The sequence below is a fragment of the Erpetoichthys calabaricus genome, chromosome 17 (assembly GCF_900747795.2).
Source record: "Erpetoichthys calabaricus chromosome 17, fErpCal1.3, whole genome shotgun sequence".
Classification (NCBI taxonomy): Eukaryota; Metazoa; Chordata; class Cladistia; order Polypteriformes; family Polypteridae; genus Erpetoichthys; species Erpetoichthys calabaricus.
In genome coordinates, this window is record NC_041410.2 from 99,435,936 (window position 1) to 99,459,334 (window position 23,399).

Below are 23,399 nucleotides of genomic sequence, written 5' to 3' on the forward strand. Positions count from 1 at the left end.
CCTGACCAGCTGGTATGCAGCCTACAAAATGAATGAATTTCTTCATGAAATCGTCTCCTTCACCCCAAGGGTGTTTCGCGTATCTTCAGAGATCAGTGAAGAAACGCACAGAAGAAACAGAAGTGCGCAAACTCAAGATGGCCGCCGCACAGCGTTAGGTGCAAATGTACAGGAGTTCTTTACATTGTGCTTGAAGTGATTTGCCTTCTGCTTGTACTCGCCAGGTACTTTCATGGAAACAAAGAAGTCAAAGGATATGCATACGTCATGTTTGGGCTGTTGGTGGACGACGAGAAGAGAAGCCTCCCAGACTCCCTGCAGAGTATTGAAGTACGTAACGCATGAAGTGTTTCTGTGGCAAATGTCAATGTGTCAGGAGTGGGATGTGAACACACAGCCTGAGGGTGTGAAGTGTAAAGCCCTAAGCACTACGCCACCCTGCCTCTTTACTACAGAAGTCTAAGGTGGTCTAAGGCTCAGTGCGCAGTATTGGATGGTTTTTAAATTCCTGACTGGATTTCCACTCCTTACTGTCTCGCGGGTGGTGTGCTGATTTCCGAATATTTTGTGTAAAGAGGAGCTGAAGAGATCACAGAATAAATGAATAGTTTGTTTTTACGTAGTGCCCTTGAAGACACCACCACAGAAAGGCAAACTGGACGGTGAGTGACGCCCTGGGAAACCCGCGGGTGGTGTGCTGTGACTGTCACCTATTAACAGGCTGACAGAAGCTCCCCTCCTTTATTCTTATTTCCAGTTCTACCATAACACTGAGACCACCCTAACGGACCCCCTCATTGATTCCTTCATTTTGTTGTTGTTTTGTGATTGCTGAGTTCGGCTCCAGCTGCCCCACAGCCTGCCCTGAATGAGGACAATGGAGGGGCGGATGGTGTAAGCCGTGCTAAGGGTGATCAACTTTACGTGTGCGTCACCTTTGTCACTTTTTAATTTCACTCTGCTAACTTTAAACAGTGAAATGTGACAAAGTAAATCAACACAACGGCAGCAGCTCGGCGCTCGTCCTAATGAGCTAAAAGTAAAATCAGCCACACGTTTGGATCCTTCTATGGTTTTGTCTCAAAGCCAGAATAAGAAGAAGACAAACTTCCCAAAGTATCGCCTGTAAAGGTGCATTTGGCTTTGCTGAAGACGTCTGTCCCAACGGAGATTTGACCAACAGTTCATTTAGTGAAATGTCAGTAGTAATGCTTAACGCTGAAGTGCTGTGGATGTCGGGCTGCGATGGTCACCTGCACACATTTATTTGCAGATTGAAGATGGAAGAGGAACAGCTCGACTCACGAGACAGCAGATTCTAAGGGTCTTCCCAGACATCAACCGGCTTATCGATCAGTCAATTTACGTCTCGGCCACCGTCTTGACGCCTTCTGGTAAGTGCTGTCTGGGTGCACATAAATGGGCGATGTGACAGTTGCTTCAAGTACTGTCCACTCTAGAGTTTGTCAGGTGCACCTCGGTCAACTTCTTCTCCTTTTGGTGTAGGCAGTGACAAGGTGGAGGCAGAAATAAGAGGAATAAAGGTCGTCACATCCCCCTATAAAGTTCTCTTCACCAGGACACCCAAGTACTTCATGCCAGGATTCCCTTTTCATGTGATGGTAAGATCTGCTTTTCTTTGCAGACCAAACTGAGTGTGGCTTTGTCCATGGGCTTCTTGAAGGAGTCCTACCAGCTGTAGACTCACTGCCTGCCTGTGTAACAGAAAGTCATGCTGATGTGGAGCAATTAACAAGGGAATCGGATCATTAAATGTGGTGAGCCCGAGGTCCATGGTGGGCCAAGTTCTAGTTTAAAAACAGAGCGCTCAGGCTCACAGGGGTGCAGGTGTGTGCGGTAGGGTGGCAAGACAGCCTCGGCGTGTTGGTGGGCGAATTGTTGGGGTCCACATTCACATGTAGACATGCATGGTCCCAATATAGGCCTCACCTCAGGCAACCTGCTTGTACTGTCTGCTGAGGCAGGTAATGAGATATATGGAGAGTTAGGATGGGAGAATGAATGAAGTTTAAAAAACAAAATGTCAAAACCGAACATCCAAATGGATACAATGGGCGACATACAAGACCAAGGCTGAAAACTGCAGAAAAAGATCAGAAATCAAAATGACACACAGATTGGAACTGCCTGAGTAAACTTTAAATAGTCACGCCGATGACGCCATTGTCAGGCTGTCCTAATGCATTCTGAGATACAACATCATGGAAACGGCTAATGAAAAGCCCACCGCATGGTGACACCTCAAGACAAAACAAAATGGCATTGACAATGATGTGAAATAAACGAAGATTTTAAAAGAGAGGCTCCAATCCAGGAAATAATAAGAGAATTAGATTTCACAGGCAAAAAATAAACACAAAAAACAGAACCCAAGAACATGTTTATAGATCTGAGGGGAAGCTCTTAAAAATTAAATAAAAAAACTCAAAACATAACACAGCAGGCCTCGGCCTACCTGAGCCTAAAATGAGACTCGGGCACACAGTTCAGAAATACTCCTAGAATATCAAAAAATAGCAAGAGATGGAAAATGTCAAAAACTGTGGTTTGACAATACAAAGACCAACCAAAGATCTTATATTAGAATAAAAAAAGAACAAAAATAAGGCAAATGCAAAACAGGCAATCCTGAGCAAAACTATCCAAATTATAATCAAAGAGCAAAAAACAAACAAAAAAAAGTAAGAAAAAGTCAGTAACCAGAAAAGCAGTGCTAGCGAATCACAATCAACAAGAAAGAGCCAGAAACTCAATGACCCGCCGACGGGACTCTGCACCCCTCGGTGACGTCAGGGGGGCCCCACCTCTTGAGGTTCACCCATCAAGGGACTTGATAGGACAATACAAAATACATAGATACCAAATAAAAAATGAACATAACAATATTAGCAAAAGCACATAACAAATACTTTAAAGAAACACCAAAAATGAACGTAAACATAAGCCAGGAAAGAAACCCCGGCTAACACACAACAACTCCAAGCTATTCTAGGATTTGAGGAGTCTGCTCTCCGTACGATATCTTTAACAAACAGATATTTTATTCCTTCACTTGAAAGGTTCTGGTAACAAATCCTGATGGATCTCCTGCAAGCAATGTTGATTTGGAAGGTCAACCCGGTAACATTCTTGTAAGAACAAACAGAGACGGAACAGCAATAATGATCTTCAATACTGTCCAGGATAGAAGAAATCTCGTTGTGACCGTAAGTATCCCATGGGTACATCGATTTTTGAGGTTTCAGATCTTGTGTTATTTACTCCAGAAGGACTCCCATGGGGTCCGAGGGGTTAGGATTAGGGTTAGGCTTAGACCAACACAAGTGTGGGTGAGGACAACCTGGCGATGCCCTGTTGTAAATATGCTAGACGAGGCTTTATCCTGCTGTAATGTTTTCTGAGAGCTTGAAATGAGAATCTCTAACTTGACATTTTCTGTCCACAAGGTAAGAACAAAAAGCCTTCTGCTTGCTGAGTCTCGCCAGGCTGAAGGGAGAATGGAGGCCGTGCCGTACCAAACGCAGTCAAATTCGAGCAATTACCTGCATATCTACATCTCGTCTGCACAAATATCTGCGGGTTCATCTCTCCAGATCAACTTGAACATCCAAACCAACGACGTATTAACGCAGGAGACAATCAAATACATTTCTTATCTGGTAAGTAACATTCCCGTGTTAGTCCCATGTGGAAGGCTTTCTGTAGAATTCTGTTTTCTCGATATTTTACGGTCAAGATGGCTACACCTCCTTACCTTTTACGCTCGTGTTGTATTCTTGCAGATTGCACACCTTGCCATCACAGTGATGTTTAAGAATTGTTTCACCTTCACATGTTTTATTAATTACAAGCTTATCTGCCTCTAAAAATACTTCACCCTTTACTAAGCGCCCCACCATCTTGGCTCATCCTTGACTTCTATGGCTTTTAACAAACAAAAATCTTCCTCCTTTCTAGACACACACGTCTCACGTAGGTCACCTCAGGCCCAAATCACTGATACTGGTAGCCAGCTGCTGATGGTGTGAAAAGCCCCCTGCAGAATGTCGAACGCCTCCAGTCTTGGGATGTGATCAGCATCACAATATGAATTTCCTTCAAAGCAAAACTGATGTTAGGCCTCCTAAAACCAGCCATGGCATCAGCCACAATCCTAGATGGTGTGCCAAGCAGTGGCTCATCTGACTTCAGCCGGGCCCCTAAGGCTACCTGCTGGCTTCAAGTAGAGGGGGATACGGTAAAACAACAGAAATATAAGAAAAACTCTAAAAGAGAAGGGATAAGCGTAAACCCTCAGCTTGCAATAAAGGTTAACAAAGGAATGATTTATAGGACAAGCATTTATTGACAAACTAATACAAAGAAAGGCTTAAAAGAAACAAAAGAAGAACCAAAGAGTTACCACAAAGGTAATCCCGAGGAAATCACAATCAGTCCCAAAACACAGTCCAGACATTCGAATCCTTAAAACAGTAGCAGGAAGTCACAAAAACAGGAACTCCAACAACAAAGAGCAGAACTTCTTCCCCACAATCCTGCTCTGGAAGTTGGAAGGAGAGATGATGGAGCTGACCTTGAATGTTAAGGTTGTTTCGATCTTACAATGTCTTCCTTGAGACGTGTTTTTTAGGAGGTAATCTAAACCCAAGTGAGCACCTCATTTGATTCTTTTTACAGATAACCAACAAGGGGAGTCTCATCAAAGCTGGCAGGCAGCAGAGGCCGAGAGGGCAGACATTCATTTCAATGTGGCTGCCCATCGAGCGGCAGATGATCCCGTCTTTCCGCTTTGTGGCTTATTACTATGTGACTACTGGTGGTACAACAGAAATTGTGTCCGACTCGGTCTGGGTGGACGTGGAGGACTCCTGCATTGGCACTGTAAGTTCTTTTAAGATATTACTTACCTCATGTGGTTTGTCCTGATGGCTGAGAAACATTTTCAATCCCATGATTTCAAAGACAAGAAGCTAATTGAATGGAAGTCTATGGAGACCAAAGCTGGAACACAGTTAACGATATGAAAAAGCCCCCCAAAAATGAACCTTCATCAAATTATCCACTCATCAAGTCATCCAGTTCTATTCTCGCAAAGGGCAAATCACATGTCTTTTTGCTAAAATATTGTCAAGTTAATACTGCCAGACAATCGGAGCAGTGCACTTAGAGTTGAAGACCCGCCCCTCACCATCATTCATTGGTCAAGAGTGCTGTCTTCACTTTAAAAGCTTGACTCCATTTGATTGCCAAGAACAACCCTGAAAGCCGTGTTGTACCCAAAAGTTATTTAAGTACAAGTGACAAAGGAAACGTAACACACTGCTGTCCTCCTCTGTTCACACCTGAGCACCAGACGCCAGGTGTCATCAGCTGAAGGTCCAAACACACTTCTTTGGGTCCCATGTGAAACATCACCATGGAAGGGCTGATTGGAGAGGGGGTGCTGCCTTCACTGATTGACCAATCATCTTTTTTTCCTTCCTTTCTTTCTTTGTTTTTTCCCATGGGCAGCTTCAAGTAACACCAGGGCGAGGTGGACCAACTTACAGCCCTGGCAGACAGTTTAGTTTCAAACTAAGAGGAGACCCTGGTGCCAGGGTGGAGCTGATGGCTGTGAATAAGGCCATGTTTGCTTTGAACAACAAAAACAAACTGACACAGACAAAGGTAGGTGGCAACATGGAGTGGGGGCTTCACGTCATCCTTGGCTCAGAGGATAGCCCTGAAGTAACAGTAACCTGGAAGACACTCCTCACCTGCACTGTTGGCTTTACTTCACACTTCCTTAATATCTGAGTGTATGGTAGCTTGACCCAGGTGCTGCTCTCATGTAACGTTCCTCCTTCTTGTTCGTCATGCCTTATCAGTGGCCATCATCATTATATCTGACCTCACTTTAGTGAATCGTTGAAGTGAACACCTCTTTTCCTTTTGTTAGCCAACTTGAGTTAAATCTGACTAGCATTACATGTGTCATGGCTATCTATTGTACCACATGACCCATTTGATTGTCAAATGTGGCTATGATTAGGTTGGGCTTCCCTAAGGAGGCCTCTTCATCCTGATCCTCTTCAGCTCAATGCACCAAATGAGAAGACCACTCACACTGAGTGTGACATTGGTATGTTGTGCTACTGTTGCTTTTGATGTGCACATGGCATCAAGAACTGACTGACTGTTGCTCATCAAAAATTAGAAAACCTCACACTAGTCATTATCAAAGAGAGACAGGCAGAGAGATGGACAGGAATGGCGCTATATAACACAGACGGACAGACTGATAGGAAAGACAATACATGTTTGTTTCCACCATTTCATCCAAAGGCCAGGTTGGACCACCATTCAGGTTGTATTCTTTTGTCACACTCGTTGCACTCTGCTTCTAATTTTGACAAAATCAATGCAGAGCTGACACTTCTGCTTGTCATGGTCCTCTGGTGTTTACAGATGGACACATTCCACTACCGCAGCTGTCAACCCTGACGGTGACCAGGCTGGAAAGAGTAAGCATACAAGGTCTCCAGATGGCAGTGGGTCCACGCAGGGTTGGCTGTGCCATAGAGGCAAAATAGACAGTCACCAATGGTGGCAAAATGTTGGGTGGGGGCTTTTTATAATCATCTTTGATCAACTCCAGACACCAAGGGGACCACCACCTGGTCTTCAATCAAATACACATAGTGCTCAAAACAGCAACAGGGAGCTCTGGGATAGAAATATGGAAACACTTGAAGCACAAACTGAAGACCTCCAACAGCCCCCCACCAGCTCTTCAACTTTATATACCTGTAGCTACGCCTGAAACACTAAGGTTTGGGTGAGACTTTGGCAGCTTCACCTTGGGGTGCAAAAATGCAGAGCCGGCCCTGAGTCTACCTAACAAAACATCTGAAAGGAAAACAGGGTCACCCCAGGACTTTAGCGTGACAATATGCCCCTTTTAGGTGACCTGGAGGCCAGATTAACCACCGCAAACCTATTTGATATTGATTGACCCTCCTAACCTGTAGTAGTGATGATCCAGATGACATTTAGGATGGTTTTATGGGATGTAAGCAAACAGCACCCTAAATGAAAAGAAAACTCCATGAATATCAGTAGATAGATAGATAGATAGATAGATAGATAGATAGATAGATAGATAGATAGATAGATAGATAGATAGATAGATAGATAGATAGATAGATAGATAGATAGATAGATAGATAGATAGATAGATAGATATTGTAGGTCCACCTGGTCTGTCTCGCTGGTGTCTCCTCCATCCAGATCGCACAGTGGATGTTCTTGCAGCAGATGCTCTGTTGTCTTTGGACTTGGCTGAATATAAGCAAACAGTGGCTGTGAGGTGTTATAAAGGCAGTCGCTATGGAGAAGCCCCAGTGGCATTTCTCGATGCACTTCTGCTGTAGTCCTCCATGCTCGTGTGGTTCATAATGGCCATATGCTTAGTCCTCATTCCTACTAGGACAGGACAGTCTGCTCCATTTTCAGGTGTCTGCATTGGCGTCCGACTATCTTTAGCTTCTTTGTTCTTCCTGATGGAAGTCTTGGCTTTTTAAGAAAGTCAAGGTAGTCAGAGAGGTCACAGAGTATACAAAAGCGACCTTCTCCAGAGAGGCGTCATGTTACACTATGTCTTTCTCTTTGGCTTTGTCATAACTGCAGTCTTGACATCAAAGTCGTCGAAGGTAGAAGGACGTGAACTCATGATGATTGGCTTCTTTCTCATTTCACTCAGATCTGGGATCTCCTTGAGAAGAACGACATTGGCTGCACTCCAGGAAGAGGACAAAACAACATGGGTGTGTTTTCGGATGCTGGCCTCATCTTTGTGTCGAACGTGAACATTGGCACGCCATTTAGGGAAGGTGAGGCCTTGACCTTCAAAGCTTGCATGTTGCAGAAGTAAAGGTAGCGTAGCGTCCCCTGCGACTGGTGGCCTGCATGTGTGGTGGCTTTGTGATGTTTGTTTCAATTTGCTCAAAACAGCACATGCTTCTCATTGATGATGTTTTCATCCAGCTGTTCTATTCTGTCCGAAGGCTCTGGTCCAGCAGATAAAACTGGACTAGACCATCTGGGAGTTTCCTGCCCATTCGGAGTTTGTGGCTCTTCAGTTGCGTCCACATAAGTTGGCTTAGAGAGAAGGTCCAAAGGCTGAATGACAAGGCGTGATGACAGCATTAAATGAAACGGGGTGGCAAGCAGCAGGGGGTGCTAGCTGATCTTTAAGACTTCTTAATGAAGTCTTTTTATGTAACTTAATCCCACTAATGGCATAGCTCCTCCATGTCCCCAATTCTGCTTTCTAAAAGAGTGGCCTGCCTGAGATTCTCTGTTGCTGTCTCACAGCTTACAAGTCTTGTGTGAAGGCCTGCTCTTCTATTTGGGATTCCAGAATTACAGGATTCCTGATTTTGTGCTTTTCAGCATCCCTCTCGTGCTGGTCCTAAAAGATTTACGGCCATGTTTTTAAATAGCAGCAGGACAACTGGCTGTGACACAGCTTGTGTGTGTATACGTGTGTAACATTTATTTCTATTGTCATGTATCAGCTTCACACTTGTGCACATAACACACAGAAAAGGCCTTTTAGACACACTTTATTATTGAAGGGGACAATGATGGAGTCTGGTAAAGGCACACGGCAAACGTAATGAACCTTCTCATTCATTTGACTCCCTCCATCAGTGCTGGCGAGTGCCGATAGACAGAACCACGAGTGCCACGGAGGGAAAACTCAGCTGGGCAGTCAGCTGACTGTACTGGCAACTGGGCAGCTGGGAAGGTTTGTGGCACCACAAGTTATGAGACTTGTGTGACGCTGCACCCGGCCTGGCATCTGTAATGCCAAAGTGTGTCTTCCCCGTAATTGAATCAGCCCTAAAATGTGCGAGCGCAGCGTGAGTGATCACCACATATGTTCAGTACTTATGTATGCAGACACGGTGGACCATCATCTCCCTTTTTCTCGTTGCACTTGGCACTGTACTCCTCATTTCAATCCTCATGCTGGAAATTTTGGGCAGTGACCCACATACTAAGTTGACACTTTTTGTTTCCACAGATCCCGAGTGCCCAGTTCCCCCAAAAAGAATTCGGCGCTCAGTTCCTGGAAGGTCAAGGAGGGGTACGTATGGGGTGACCAGAATGGGGTACAATCATATTTCTTGATTCTTTATGCATCACCAATAGCTTTTGGGAAGCAGGCAGCCATTTGGGATGTTTTGCAGTTTTTAGAGTCACACCGATTGATATCTGAGAGTCCAGTGGTGAGAACGATCACTGAATGCTTTATAACTGACTAGCAATACCAGATAGATAGGAAAGGCACTATATAATGGTTAGATAGATACTGTAGATAGATAGATGTAAAAGACACTATATGATAGATAGATAGATAGATAGATAGATAGATAGATAGATAGATAGATAGATAGATAGATAGATAGATAGATAGATAGATAGATAGATAGATAGATAGATAGGAAAGGCACTATATAACAGTTAGATACTGTAGACTGGTAGATGTAAAAGACACTGTATAATGGATAGACAGATGTGAAAGGCACTACATAGATAGGAAAGGCACTATAAAATGGTGTGATAGATAGATACTGTAGATACATACTGTATATGTGAAAGGCAGAAAATAACAGACAGATGTGAAAGACACTATATAACAGATAGAACTGTATTTGTCCCCAGAAGGACCCATGAAGTGGCCTAGAGTGCACACAAACCCCAAGCCTGGCCTCATGTCTCCAGCTGACTTCCACAAATCCCAACTAATTGCATAAAATGTTTACTTCATCCTAAAAGTCAAGGATGGCTTGGAAACAAACAACATGGAATCCCTCAGGAATTTCAGAATAAAAAAAGAAGCCTCCTCCATTCCCGTTTTCGTGGCTTTCCTCAGACAGACAAAATGTTTTATAGCTAAGGTTTTCGTTTTGTCTTTTCAACGATTGCTGAGGCTGCTTCAGATGAATGCGTTTTTATAGTTTGACTCAAGTCTCGTGAACTCGGTGCACTTTGTGATTCATTTCTCCAAGCTCTGCCTCATCGTGTATGGACGTTCTCCCCCAGGCTGGACGAGGAGGACATGCAGGACTGTTCAGCATTTCTCGGGTCTACCAGCATCTCTCACGTTCGTCTCTTGTGTGTCTCCTCTCTTGATTCTCAGGTGATGATGATGATTTGTATGAAGAGATTATTTCCACAACAGAATTCCCTGAAAGTTGGATGTGGTACGTCGAGATGTTACCAGCTACTGGAGCAGACAACGATGGGTACATTTAAGTTCATGCCATTCTGTGAGCTTGTGAGTCTTGTGGATGTTTAAAATGGGTTTATGGAGGGGCCTTCCATGTTTTTGTTGGAATCACTCAAAGTGCCCCAGGTGTGTGCTGACAGGGCCCAGTCCTTAGTCTTAATGGTTGATCCAGTCCTGAAAACCAACAGCCAGGTTTCCAAACTGCAGAGCTTAAGCAGGTTTCTTCATTTGTGTCACAGTAGTTCTTTCCAGTTTGATGTTTCTAAGCCCACTGTGCCATAACTCTCCCACTGTACTTTTATTTCCTGAAGTTCTTTGACATTTCATCTTCCTCAAGTCCAGTAGTGCTCACCAGTTGCTTCACCATCATTGCCTGTATTGAATATGTGCTGCTTGTATGTCTCTGCCTCGAACAACTTGTGTCTTGAGGAAGATCCATGCTTCATATTTTTGTGTGATATTCAGTCTGTGGTTGTGGACAGAATGGATGGACCCAATGGGTGGGTTTCTAGGTCTGCGTTTCAGAATGTAATTGGCCCTAAAGCCAGAGAGTTGGTACAGGGGCATCTTCCAGTAGGCTACAGAGGGAGGATCCCAGCAATTCCAGTGTATAGGTAGCATCCATAACACAGAGACTTATACAAAACGGTAAAATGGTGGAGGCCTGGACATCTCCACGGGAGGCACAAGACCAAAAGGTGGGGTGTTTAGACCCTGCTCTGTTTAGTCGGAGATCAACAAGCGAACACCAGGCCTTGAGGGTGTAGTGTAGTGAGGAGCCATTAAAGGGCAGGGTCTGCTCCCCAGGGTTTTATGAAAATACTGGCAATTGTCTTGAGGTGGACTTGGCAGTGGGAGACAAAAACAAAGGTCCCCTGGAGGTGATGGAGCCACCTAAACAGTAGTGAGGAGAGAAGGTGAGGAAGCTTCCCACAAACAGAAAGGGCTCACGACAGCAGTGCAGGTAGACTTCAGGGGGGCACCTGTTCTGCTAGCCCAGTGATGCCAGCAACAAAGAGCTGACATGATCAGGAGACAACACTTTAACAAAAAAACAAAACAAGCTGAAGGATCACAACCAATGAAGACAGAGAACCAGTGACCGAAACCAAAACATAATCGTAAACACGGCATCAAGTTCAGTACCAGAGGTGTCTTATCAAGAGTTTTGAAATAATCCGCAATCTTGGACACAGACAATGGGCCCATGCTGACCTTTTACCCCGTCCCACTCAAGACATCACTCACTTTGCATATGGGGGTTGTTACCTCACTAATGCTACTATAAAATGCCCCAAAATGATATGATTCATGAGAACAAAAGGTGGCATCAGAAACGGTGCAAACATAATTAACAATCATTACACACACATTAAAGCCAAAGTTTGGATTCTCCATACTGTAATTCAAAATTCAGAAGAGTTAACAGTAAGACAAACCTAACACGATACTCATAAGAATTCAAATTAAACAGCTTCATGCCACCACCTGGACCTCCCAGTCCAAAGACATGCAGGTGAGGTGGACTGGCGACACTAAATTGTCCCAAGTGGAAATATGTGAGTGGTCACCTTGTGATGAGCTGGTGCCCTGTCCAAGGAATGACCCTGTCTTGTACCCGATACTTGAAATCCCTTCTCTAGGTATGTGGGCTTGGATGGATGGATGGATGGATGGATGGAAGACTTTTTCTTGGAGCTCTGAAAATGTTAGTCCCCTGCCTTCTTTCTCAATAGTAACCAAGCATCTTTCTCACCTTTTATGAGAAGGCCCTTCAAAGTAGTTGACTTCTTCATAGAAGATCAACATAAAGATGGTGTAAGAAGGTGTGCCATTATCTGCCCAACTGTTTTACTCCTCCTGCTTTCCCTTTCATTTTCAGTTTGGTTGTAAAAGAAGTAAGAATGTTCCTGAAAGACTCCGTCACAACTTGGGAGATCCTGGCTGTCAGCTTATCTTCAAAGGGTAGGCATTTATGTGTCCGTCTCATCTTGACAGACTGTATGTACATCCTAGGGTTCAATGGCCAATCCATCCTCACAGCAATCACAACTGTAAACAACAGGCAGCTTTGGGGCTTCTTCCAGTATGCAGTCTGGGACCCAAACGAGGTCTTTCTGGACACGCCCCTTTTAATATGGTTCAGACTGGAATGGGCGGGGCCTTCTGCCAGCTCTTAGGAGTTCCTCTCACAACTTCAAATGGAAGAGAGAAGACAGTTTAGCAACAGCGCCTCCTCTTAGTCCGGGGCAGTGTGACTTACCTGTACTGAACCCTGAAGGTGATCCTCAGGCGCACATGCATGACAATGAAATGCCTTTGAATGAATTTGATGGCCACTGTCACACAACAGGTGATACTGGTGAGACCTTTTGTCATGTAGTCTGAACCACTTTCTCTGACCCCCTTGGGTTCCTGGACCTCAGTTCAGCCGGGAGCACAGCTGTTTGTTGATGAGGAGAAATTCTGATGTAGTAACCCATCCAGCGAAGCAAGGTGATGGATTTGACGTTGGTCATCTTTGGCTCAGTTTGGACCATGGAATTGATGTGACAATCCTTCTACTTTATTTAAAAAACATTCCAAAGGTGGTGCTGATGGCATCTGTCAAGATTTGTGCAGGTGATAAGTTTAGGTAATGGAGGTCTCATTGCCATACAGTAGAGTAGTAATGCCAATGGCCTTATAGCCTCCTTTCCTTCTTGATGCCGTGATTCCCAAAGACCAAGCAGTGCTGTTTCCTGGAGGAGGTGTTGGCACAGATTTGCTCCTTCATGGTTGCCTTTAAGGACAGTTGGCTAGCAAGGTATGGAAGGTGCTCAGTTATTTCCAGCACTTTTCCTTGGATAGGAGTTTCTAATAATTTATGCCAGGGACATCTTGGCAGAAAGTTTTTGTTATGGTGTTTTTTTCCAAACTGTCTGTTTTTCTTTAGAGTGGACAAAAATTGGCAGAGTAATCTGCATATCGAAGGTCGAGGACACTCGCCTCCGTCACTTTTCCATCATTCTTAAGGTTGATGATCTTTACTCACATTGCCACAGGTACAGCGCTTGGAGATCAGCAGCAAACATTGGCGTCTGAGTGCGTTCCATTTTCATTCACAAGAATATTTTCCAGAAGTAATTTATTTATCAAGATTTTAGTAAAAAGACATAAAATGGACATGTGTCTGGATGACTTGACATGTAGATTATATGACACAACTAATGTGAAGTTTATCGTGGATGTTTTTGTATATCGTTCAATGTTGTCCGGCATTTCTCACCATAGATGCCAATTCAGTCAGAAATCTTCATAGGTCTGTTCTGCATGGCAACTTGAGGTTCCCCTCACCTCTCACTACAAACTATGTGGGATACGAAACAGATTAGATGGCAAGTCATCTTGGAGCGGAGTTCTCTGTTAAGACACAAGCTACACATCTACAGTGCATTCTCACCTCTGCTCACACTTGAGATCGTTTTGTTCTGCTTTTCCTTTGCCCATTCTGCTTGGATTGAGTCCTGGGATTATTTTGTCATGTTGGGGTCCAATGGTGACCCTAATTTATAATCTTTATTATGTAGACCTTAACAGAATACTCTTACCGCTCTGCCAGGTTCTTTAGTTTTGCCCCCATTTCTTTTACATTTGTAACCCCAGACAGTTGGATGGACCACCAGAAGAGGCAGAAGATGGAGTTACACATCTGCTCTTGGACTAGAGACAATGCGCCCAAATGATGAGCAGAGTACAATCCACCCATCCCTCCATTGTCTTAAGCCGCTTATCCAGGGCAGGGTCACGGGGCAGATGGAGCTTCTCTCTTGTTCATCTAACGAAACGATGATGTTAGCTGAGGAACATGCTAAACTTCCTGTGGACATCTCAATTAATATCACAAATCTTTTCAATGTTAGATCTATGAGCTTTGATCCAAAACTTACAAACTTTGCTTTATCTCTGTCCTGATGTTGTGCACATAAGAAACGTTTACAACAAGGAAGCAATGAGACACCAGATAGCACGCTCAGTCTGAGAGCGGATTTAACCCAAATATTCAAGCACGGTTGTGCACACTTGGCCTGAGCAGCTTCTTCTTCTTCTTCTTCTTCTTCTTCTTCTTCTTCTTCTTCTTCTTCTTCTTCTTCTTCTTCTTCTTCTTCTTCTTCTTCTTCTTCTTCTTCTTCTTCTTCTTCTTCAATAAGACACCATCTAGCACACTCAGTCTGAGAGTGTATTTTACCCAAATATTTAAAAATAATTGTGCACTCTTCTTCTTCTTCTTCCTCTTCTTCTTCAATGAGACACCAGCTAGCACGCTCAGTCTGAGAGCAGATTTAACCCAAATATTCAAACACGGTTGTGCACACTTGGCCTGAGCAGAATCTTCTTCTTCTGCTTCTTCATCTTCTTCTTCTTCTTCTTCTTCTTCTTCTTCTTCTTCTTCTTCTTCTTCTTCTTCTTCAGGTATCTGTGTGGCAGATCCTTATGAAATCACCGTAAAGAAAGATTTCTTTATCGACCTGCGGCTGCCATACTCTGTGGTCTAAAATGAGCAGGTAGAGATCAAGGCCGTGCTCTATAACTATTATGAGGAGGACATTGAGGTAAGTGGGGCTTGGCCTTTGTTTCCAATCACCTGTCATAAATCACCTGAATAAGTCACAGCCCGTCTTATCCTTCCACAGGTCCGTGTGGAGTGGACGACTAATAAGCAGCTCTGCAGCAAGGCCATCAAAAACAAACACTCTGAGACTGTGAGCATTACCAGGCAATCATCTCAAGCTGTGTCATTCATCATCATCCCTCTGAGGCTGGGAAGAACTGTCATTGAAGTTAAGGCATTTGGGAGAGCTTATGGGGAGTTTGTGGCTGATGGTGTGAAGAAACAGCTGAACGTGGTGGTGAGTACCTTATCATGTGTGAGGGTCACATGACTACACAACCAACTCTCAAAGCAGACGAGATGTCTGCCAGACCTGTTCTGTTCTCTTTATACAGTCACACTACCTGTGACCACAGAATGGACTTTTGATAGAAACTGAAGATGTTCAGTTAGGGTTAGGGTGCTCTGGGGCTGCTAGTTCAGTCACCTGCTTAATGGCACGTGTGTAGCAGAGCCTGGAGGAAAGAAAAGGCAGCCGCACAGTCTGAAGTCTGCTCGCTCACCTCACCTGCAGGTTGTTTCATTCTGGACTCCTCATAGAGTGGCGACAACAGGGTGTGCCCAAAAGCCAACTCTGATGTTGGTAGTGTTGCTCGTGTGAGGAGAGCCTTTGGAGATCTCACTCTTCAGCTCATAAGTTGTAGACATGATGACCACACCACATTTTTGTTTTTCCATATTGTGTCAAAAAATTCATTTTTTGTAGTATATGTTTTGTTCCTGTAAGATTTATAAGAGTGAAAATGAAACTCTATTTCAGTGAATGGTATGAAAAAAATCAGCTAAATTCAATCTTCACAGGAGGAAGGCGTTTGTGTTCAGCCCACTGAGCTCTCCTTTTAAGGGTCCCCTCTTGATTTACGCGCTAACCTCAGTCTGATGTGACATAAACTAGTGAGGCCAATGAAGGTGTGCGCCAATATCAGCACGGGTACAATGACATTTGCTGGAGCTGAAGAGCACAAAGCTTCCGACAGGCGTTACCCACATCACATGTGCCCATGCGTTACGTGTTAAGAAGATGCAATCCACAATTAAAGCGTGTGGGGACGGAGGGGGGACGATGACTAAATCTACATTGATCGATGTTGCATTTATTGTAAAGCAAACCTAAAATCAATGGCCAAGGAAAAGATGTGAAAGCAAAAAAATGAACATCCAGCTGTGAAATTAGCTGTGCCAGACCGTGTTCACTTCTAAATGATGATTATAAAGTAGATACTGATACTTCATTCATACTGAACAGTAAATCCTCTTCATGTAAAGTGAATTGTCATTGACAAACAGCAGTCAACTCATGTGCAGCATGGGATTTGATTTTTCTAGAAAACCAAATTCCATACGACGTATTTGGCAACCGCATTTTTAAAACACTTTGCTTCCTTTTTCATTTTTTGTAGCCAGAAGGAATGCAGGTAAAGAAGATAAACAGGATAGTTGTCCTGGATCCATCCAAATCAGGTGAGCTTGTTTTTCGAGTTTCACAGCAGATAAATGCCAAATGTGCCGATACCACTGCTTTGGGCCGGTTACATTGTAGATGTGTGTGAGGTCATCTGAAAACTGTGAACTGTGGCTTGCTGGGGCACACAAGGGACACCTTCAGGCGCCCACATAGACCCTGTGGGTTTGTTAGCAGTTCTTATGTCTGCTCAGTCTGGTTGTTTTTTATGGCCCCGAACTGAGCCACAATGCCATCCATGCAAGTTAAAGGAGCACATTACCGGTGCAGACGCTCGTCTGCTGCTAAAATTCATTGGCCAGGTTGTGTGGTCACTGGTTCATCACCAGGAGGATCTTGGTTTAGATCGGCTCACTGATTTGGGAATTGTAAGTGCCGTTGGAGTTACCTTGGGCCAGAAATGAATGGCAGCCTGAATGTGTAGGCAGGCAGAGCGCGAGGCAGATGAGGGCAGCATGGAGCTGGCATGGGGGAAGCTGTGGGCCAGAATATCCCTTCCAGCCTCACCACAGCCCTAACTCATCAATAATCATTCCTTTATGCCCCAAAAAGTTGTGAATTTACAAACAAAGTAATTTCAGTGTGTCTTGCATTTCACAATTTCAGTCTTTTCACAATTTTCCAAAAGATATCTTGGCCGTTTCCCTCATCGCTGCTCTTGGTTTGCTTCTTTGTGCAGGTGGAGTCCAAACGGAATTCATTCCCAAAATGGATGTGCAGTCTGCAGTGCCCAACACTGAGAGGTGGACGTTGATCACCATAGCAGGTAGATGACCGAGATAGCCAGCCGCCTCACTTTTGTGGTTGTGCACACCAGAAACTAAACATCAAGCAAATATCTCCTTAAACAGGCGACGCTGTCCAGACAGAAACCCCCGAAAACGCCATTAATGCCAGCCGTTTGATTCACTTGATCCGCAGAGGATATGGAACTGCAGAAACGACCATGATGGCAATGACAGCAACTGTTATTGTCACTCATTATCTGGACAAGAGCAACCAGTGGGATCGAGTGGGTGTAAGACGGCGAGCTGAGGCCATCGATTACATAACAGTAGGTAAGGCTGGGGACTGTTGACCCTGAAGAGGAGGACTACTTTAGCTCCACCATCAAGTCATTATGCTGTTCATTCTTAGACTTGTCAGGGACTTCTACGACACAAAAAATGGCAAAATCTGGATTTGTGCTGCAGTGTGGAAAACCCGTCTGTCTGTCTGTGTCGGGATAGGGTGCCACAGGGAAGAGTATTAGAAGTCTACTAACACTTATAAAAAGAGCAAATGGATCATCCAACTGGGAGTGGTCTCAGTAAATGACTGTGTGGATGAGCCGCTTCGAAATGCTGGGGCACCAACTGGGCGTCCACGTTTTCACTGATAGAAACAAAAACCGTTCGCTGGCCCTAATCGCAGAGGCCGTGACTTGAGTCTGTGTGCTCAGGTCTCCTTCTGTTTGCCCTGCCATTATTTTCCATTTTTTCTTTGCCTATAACTGCTCCATCTCTATCAGATGGCATGCGATTGGTGAGTGACCCTGCCATTGTCAGGTCCGGCCACAGATTATCAGTAGGATTTGGCCACTCCAAGACTTAATTGTTGATCGTTGTTCTTAGGCCATTCCTGTGTAGCTTTGGCCTTTTGCTTGCTGGTCGTGTTGTCTTTTCTCACAAGGTGTTGGTTTCTGGCAGACTTCATTGGGTTTTCCTCGAGGAGTTCCTTGTATTGTCCCCTCACAAGGCTGCAGAGAAGCCGATGCTGCTAGTGTCAAGCTTCACACTGGGGTTGGCGTGTTTGTCATATTGTGCAGTGTTCAAACGTGGTGTTTACTCTGATGGCCGAAAAGCTCCATTTTGATCAGTGGTCAGTGTGACTTGTGGATGTTGTCTCCTTGCAGTCACATGCTGGCCCCTGAGGGCCAGAATAGGACTGATAGAAAAGTCTGGATATATATATAGTCTTTAGAAAAAGCTTATGAAAAAGTAGAGATGAAAAGGATGAATGTCGCAGGAGGCTTGTGATTGAGCACGCATAGTTGCTCATGATGCTTTTCTGACAACCAGTGATGTCTTTGTCCCTTCTTCTTCCCTCCTTCCTTATTTCCTTACTATATCACTCCTCAGACGAGGCAAATTTATTCTAAAATTCTACTGGGGGTTTTTGCAAGATGTGATTGTTAGATATTCTGATTGGTTGGCTGTCACTAGGATGAATGAATTCACTGTCCAATTTCCCAAACAATAAAACTTTTTATGATGTTCTCTGAGGTATCGGCAGGTCTTCCTTTCCTAGGCTGTAAAATAATTTGATGTTTAGGTTATAAAGTTATTGTGCCACCAGCATGTCTTCCTTTCTTTGTTGGAACAGCTGTTTTAAAAGTGAGAGATAACTGGGAAGAAAACCTGCTTTGATTTGTCCTGAATGTAGTTCATCTGTTGTCTTGTCTTGAACAAAATATAATGGAAATATAAACCAAAATGTACAGATCTTGTACCCCACAACAGGGGGCCTGTGCATTTGTTCCTCTTTGCCACTGTTCTGTAAAGCTGTGACCATTGAAGCGAGGCAGTCTCTCCAATGTCATCCTCTGTAGCTTGTAACTTCTCCAGAGTTCTCAGAGGTCTCTTGGTGGTCTCCATCACTCGTCTTCTTCAGTGTTTGTGGACAACCTGCTTTTGGCAAATTTACAACTCTGCTCCACTCTTTCCATTTCTTCCTGATTGATGTACTTGGATATTCAGTGACTTGGAGGTTTTCTTGCCTTCATTGCCACACTTGTGCTTTTCATGGAATTGCTTCTGAAGGAGAAGTGAAGCAAGCAGGAAGGCCACAGAGTCTGAATCATTTTTGTAAGAAGGAGAGATTCCGAATTTGATTTTTAACAAATGTACAAAACCATTCTGAAAATATGTCATCACTTTATCATAGATAGATAAATAGATAGATGAAAGGCACTATATAATAGATATTAAGTTTAGTATAGATAGATAGATAGATAGATAGATAGATAGATAGATAGATAGATAGATAGATAGATAGATAGATAGATAGATAGATAGATAGATAAGGCACTATATAATACATTGGTATCCAAGACACTAAATAATAGACAGATGTGATAGGCACTAAATAATAGATGGATAGATAAATATCCAAGACAGTACGTAGTAGATAGACGGACATGAAGAGCACTACTGTACAGTACTGTATATTAAAGGTAGATATGACAGGCACTATCTAATAGATGGCTGTGAAAGGCACTACTGTATATAGGAGATAGACAAACTTTCTTTTCAGGAGTAGTATGCCTCTTTACAGTAGGTCAATAAGTATATTGTAAGGGATGGCCTGCATCCTTACTCAGCCAGGATACTCAGGAGCTGAAAGGATGGGGCAAGGCGGCTTCTTTAGGGCACTGCCTCCCCCCAGAATGCAAGATATCAGCCCCCCTGGGTGGCAGTGGTGCTCCATATTCCCACAGGGCATTATGGGACATGGAGTTCTTTGGCTCAGCCCCATTGGGTTCCATGGGTCCCACCAGGGGTTGCTGTGGGAACTGGGGAGTCCTACTTTGTCAGATTCCCATCTCACCCAGAAATGCTCCCAGGCCAGTTCTTCAGGACACCGGAAGTACTTCTGAGTACTTCATGAAAAGCAGCCAAGTTAGCCAGAGTCAGGAGGAGGTGGACAAAACTTGCGAGGAGGAGTGGAGGAGGCAGTGACCAGTGGTAGAAAGAGGAAGAAGACAAAGAGTTGTGCTTGTGCTTAATCCTACTTGCGGCTTGCCCAAGAAGAGTTTCCCACCAATAAAACCGCTTTATTCATTTTATGCTTGTGTCCGAGCCTGGTTGTGTTGGGTCCACAATACAAATAAATACCAGAATGACTACAAAGAAAGAAAATGTCTGCCCTGGCCCTGTAGAGTGTTGATTATTGAGTGGTAAATTTCTTCATTTCAGATGAAGTCTACAGCACAATAACGTGTGTACAAAGTGTGGGGGTCTCAGTACTTTTTGAATACCCTGCATTTATTTCCATCTTCATTATAAATGCCCCTCCAGTAATGTAGACCACTTCCCTCTGACATTTCACTCTTTTTCTGCTGATGACGGTCATTGAAGCCAAATTCAGTCCGGTGGGACTCCAAGTTGTGTGACAATAACATGCAATGTTCCCCGAGGCAGTGAAGACTTTTTGTGGGTTCTGCACATGAATGGAGGGTCTGCTCTGCTGCTCTGTCACTGTAGTTTTGATGACCGTTGCTCTGGCGTTGGTCTTGATGCTGAACCTCTTGGCAGAGGTTGTATTAGTGGGGGACGTCTTTAGTGATTTTCAAGTAATGGGACTAAAACCACAGGGGGTCTTCAGCAGGAACTCCAGTGGAGACCTCAGGGCCCAATGCTCTCCAGTGGTCTCCACTCAGCTGTTTCCTCACATCTAGTGGAGTGATGGACTGCCTGCTTCAGTGGTCAGTGTGACTTGTGGATGTTGTCTCCTTGCAGTCACATGCTGGCCCCTGAGGTCCAAGGTAAAGTCAAGACTAACCGACACCATAGCATTGCCTTCAGGTGGTACATTGCGTCTCTGATGGGACAATTCCTGGTACAGGAGGTTACTCGTAATGTTAAGCCAATTTTCACATTTTATAAATTCAGACTTTTGTGTAAAGAATGGCGTATACACGTTTTACACACACAAGGCCCAGAGACCTCCAGTTCGGTCATTACAGTGTGTGAGATGCTGAGATTTGATTTTTTTTTTGGGTGGGCAGTGACTGTCACCTTTCAAGCTGAAAGAAGCCCCTTCAGCTGTTTTTCCTTAAGCGTGCATTTGCTGTTTGTGCTTTGAACTTTCTTCTTCTTTTGAAGTTTCTTATCTACATAAGCCTGACCCAGGACTTCGTTTCTCGCCCTGTCTTTAGATTACATCCGGGAGTTGAGTTTCCGCAAGGCAGACGGCTCATTTGGTTTACTCATCACATATCCTTCAAGCACCTGGTAATACTTGCGTTGTTAAAAATGGCGTGGTTGACTGATGAAGACAACTTTGTTGCAGCCTCCTGTGACCCATCATTCACATTAGCACATCACAGTTGGCATGTCTCTACTATGTGCCATTTGGTATGGGAGTTGTAAAAGCAGTGTTAATGTTTGTGATGCACCATCTGTTGGAATGAAAAACACAATGCATTTTATTACTGCATGCGTATCAAAATCCAATTCAAGAGATGGTGCCCTGCAAATGTTAATGCTGAATACGCTGAGGCCCACGTTGATTACTTAAACTTCACCCCGGGCAGCACCACAGCTACAAGTAGTAATAAAATACAGTAGGATGTGCCAAAGATTGAAAAGCAGTGCCTCGATGCAATACACACACACACAATCACAAACTACAGAATGGAGTATAAATACGGAAGAACTCGACCTAAAGGTTAAGAGTAACACCCGTGACAATTGCCAACGTGAGAAAAAGGCTTCTCAGAGGATGGATTTGAACCCACACTTCATGAGGAATGCTTGGTGGTCTCCCCGAATGTGGGTACAAATGAATCAATTCATGGATTTCTGCGATGCCCCAAAATGGGAGTTTAATCCTGCCTTGCATGCTGCGCTTGCCAGATTGGCCTCCATCTGTGACCCCATTCGGGATTCAGCAGGTCAGAAAATGACGTGACATGACATGAAGAACGCTGGGGTTTAGATATCACCGCATTTACTGCCGGGGACATCGGCCTGCTGTGCCTCCCCTCTCATCACAAGTGGGTCTCAGTGTTCAGACCTGGCGGCCCCCCCGTGGCCACAGCTTTTCCTTTCAGCCCACTTCTTCTGCTAAATGGACTTTAATTAAGCAAGCCGTTCCTTCCCAGGGTGGCACGGTGGCGCAGTGGGTAGCGCTGCCGCCTCACAGTTAGGAGACCTGGGTTCACTTCCCGGGTCCTCCCTGTGTGGAGTTTGCATGTTCTCCCCGTGTCTGCGTGGGTTTCCTGCCACAGTCCAAAGACATGCAGGTCAGGTGGATTGGCGATTCTAAATTGTCCCGTTGGTGTGTTTGTGTGTGTCCTGCGGTAGGTTGGCACCCTGCCCAGGATTGGTTCCTGCCTTGTGCCCTGTGTTGGCTGGGATTGGCTCCAGCAGACCCCTGTGTTCTTATTCAGCAGGTTGGAAAATGGATGGATGGATGGTTCCTTCCCAGTTTTTACATTTATTTGAAGTGGTGCTAACTTTTCACTGTATGAAGCAGGAGTTTATATTTGTTAGGTGCATACGAATTTGTTCTTTTTCCTTTTAAATCTTATTTAGACAATCATTTCGTAATGAGAGGGTAACACTGTGGTAGCGGCACATTTCTGAGTCTTCTCTGCTCAGCATTTATTGGTGGCATTCAGGTACGATTAATAAGGCAAACTCCACAAAAAACGTTTAGAGACGCCAAAAAACAAATTCCAAACGCCTTCATTTCTTAAAACTCTGTCACTACTGTACTTCTATAAATGCAAAATAAAAAGAAAAAGTCAATGAGCTCCATAAAATAGCTGACTGATTTATTGAAGAACTGCTTGGAACAAAAAGCTGCAGCCACGGGGGACCCTGAGGTCTGAACTGGAGGTAAAGCTAATTAATATTCATGAAGCGTGTGTCACCAGCTCTTTGTGACATGTGACAATTCTGATTCTCCCACCAGGTTGACAGCCCATGTGGTAAAGGTGTTCACCATGGCCTACACTATGATATCAGTGGACGAGACGGTGATCTGTAGCGCCCTCAGGTGGCTGATTATTAACAAGCAGTTCCCTGATGGATTCTTCAAGGAGGACTCCCCCACGGTTCATGGAGAGATGGTGGTACGCTTTTGGGAAAATGTTCACATTCCAATGCAAAATATTAGAAAATAAAGCAAACAAATAACAGGCAGCTGAACCTGTCCGGTAGACATCTTTGACAGGCAGCTGTAGAAATTTCTTTGAATGTCGATGACAGAATCAACGT

The 23,399-nt window shown here is 44.2% G+C and overlaps 1 protein-coding gene across 1 annotated transcript in view; it reads left to right on the top strand.

Moving 5' to 3' along the window:
* LOC114667383 (complement C3-like) overlaps positions 1-23,399 on the top strand; it is a 64,769-nt gene that overhangs the window by 18,289 nt on the left and 23,081 nt on the right. Inside the window, 18 exon segments of the mRNA XM_028822659.2 lie at positions 225-330; positions 1,274-1,394; positions 1,507-1,622; positions 3,081-3,227; positions 3,468-3,680; positions 4,699-4,902; positions 5,533-5,688; positions 7,763-7,892; positions 9,092-9,154; positions 10,211-10,316; positions 12,183-12,265; positions 14,753-14,892; positions 14,974-15,189; positions 16,352-16,412; positions 17,093-17,179; positions 17,265-17,471; positions 21,332-21,407; positions 23,095-23,254. Of these exon segments, the coding sequence (XP_028678492.1) occupies positions 225-330; positions 1,274-1,394; positions 1,507-1,622; positions 3,081-3,227; positions 3,468-3,680; positions 4,699-4,902; positions 5,533-5,688; positions 7,763-7,892; positions 9,092-9,154; positions 10,211-10,316; positions 12,183-12,265; positions 14,753-14,892; positions 14,974-15,189; positions 16,352-16,412; positions 17,093-17,179; positions 17,265-17,471; positions 21,332-21,407; positions 23,095-23,254 (2,392 nt within the window).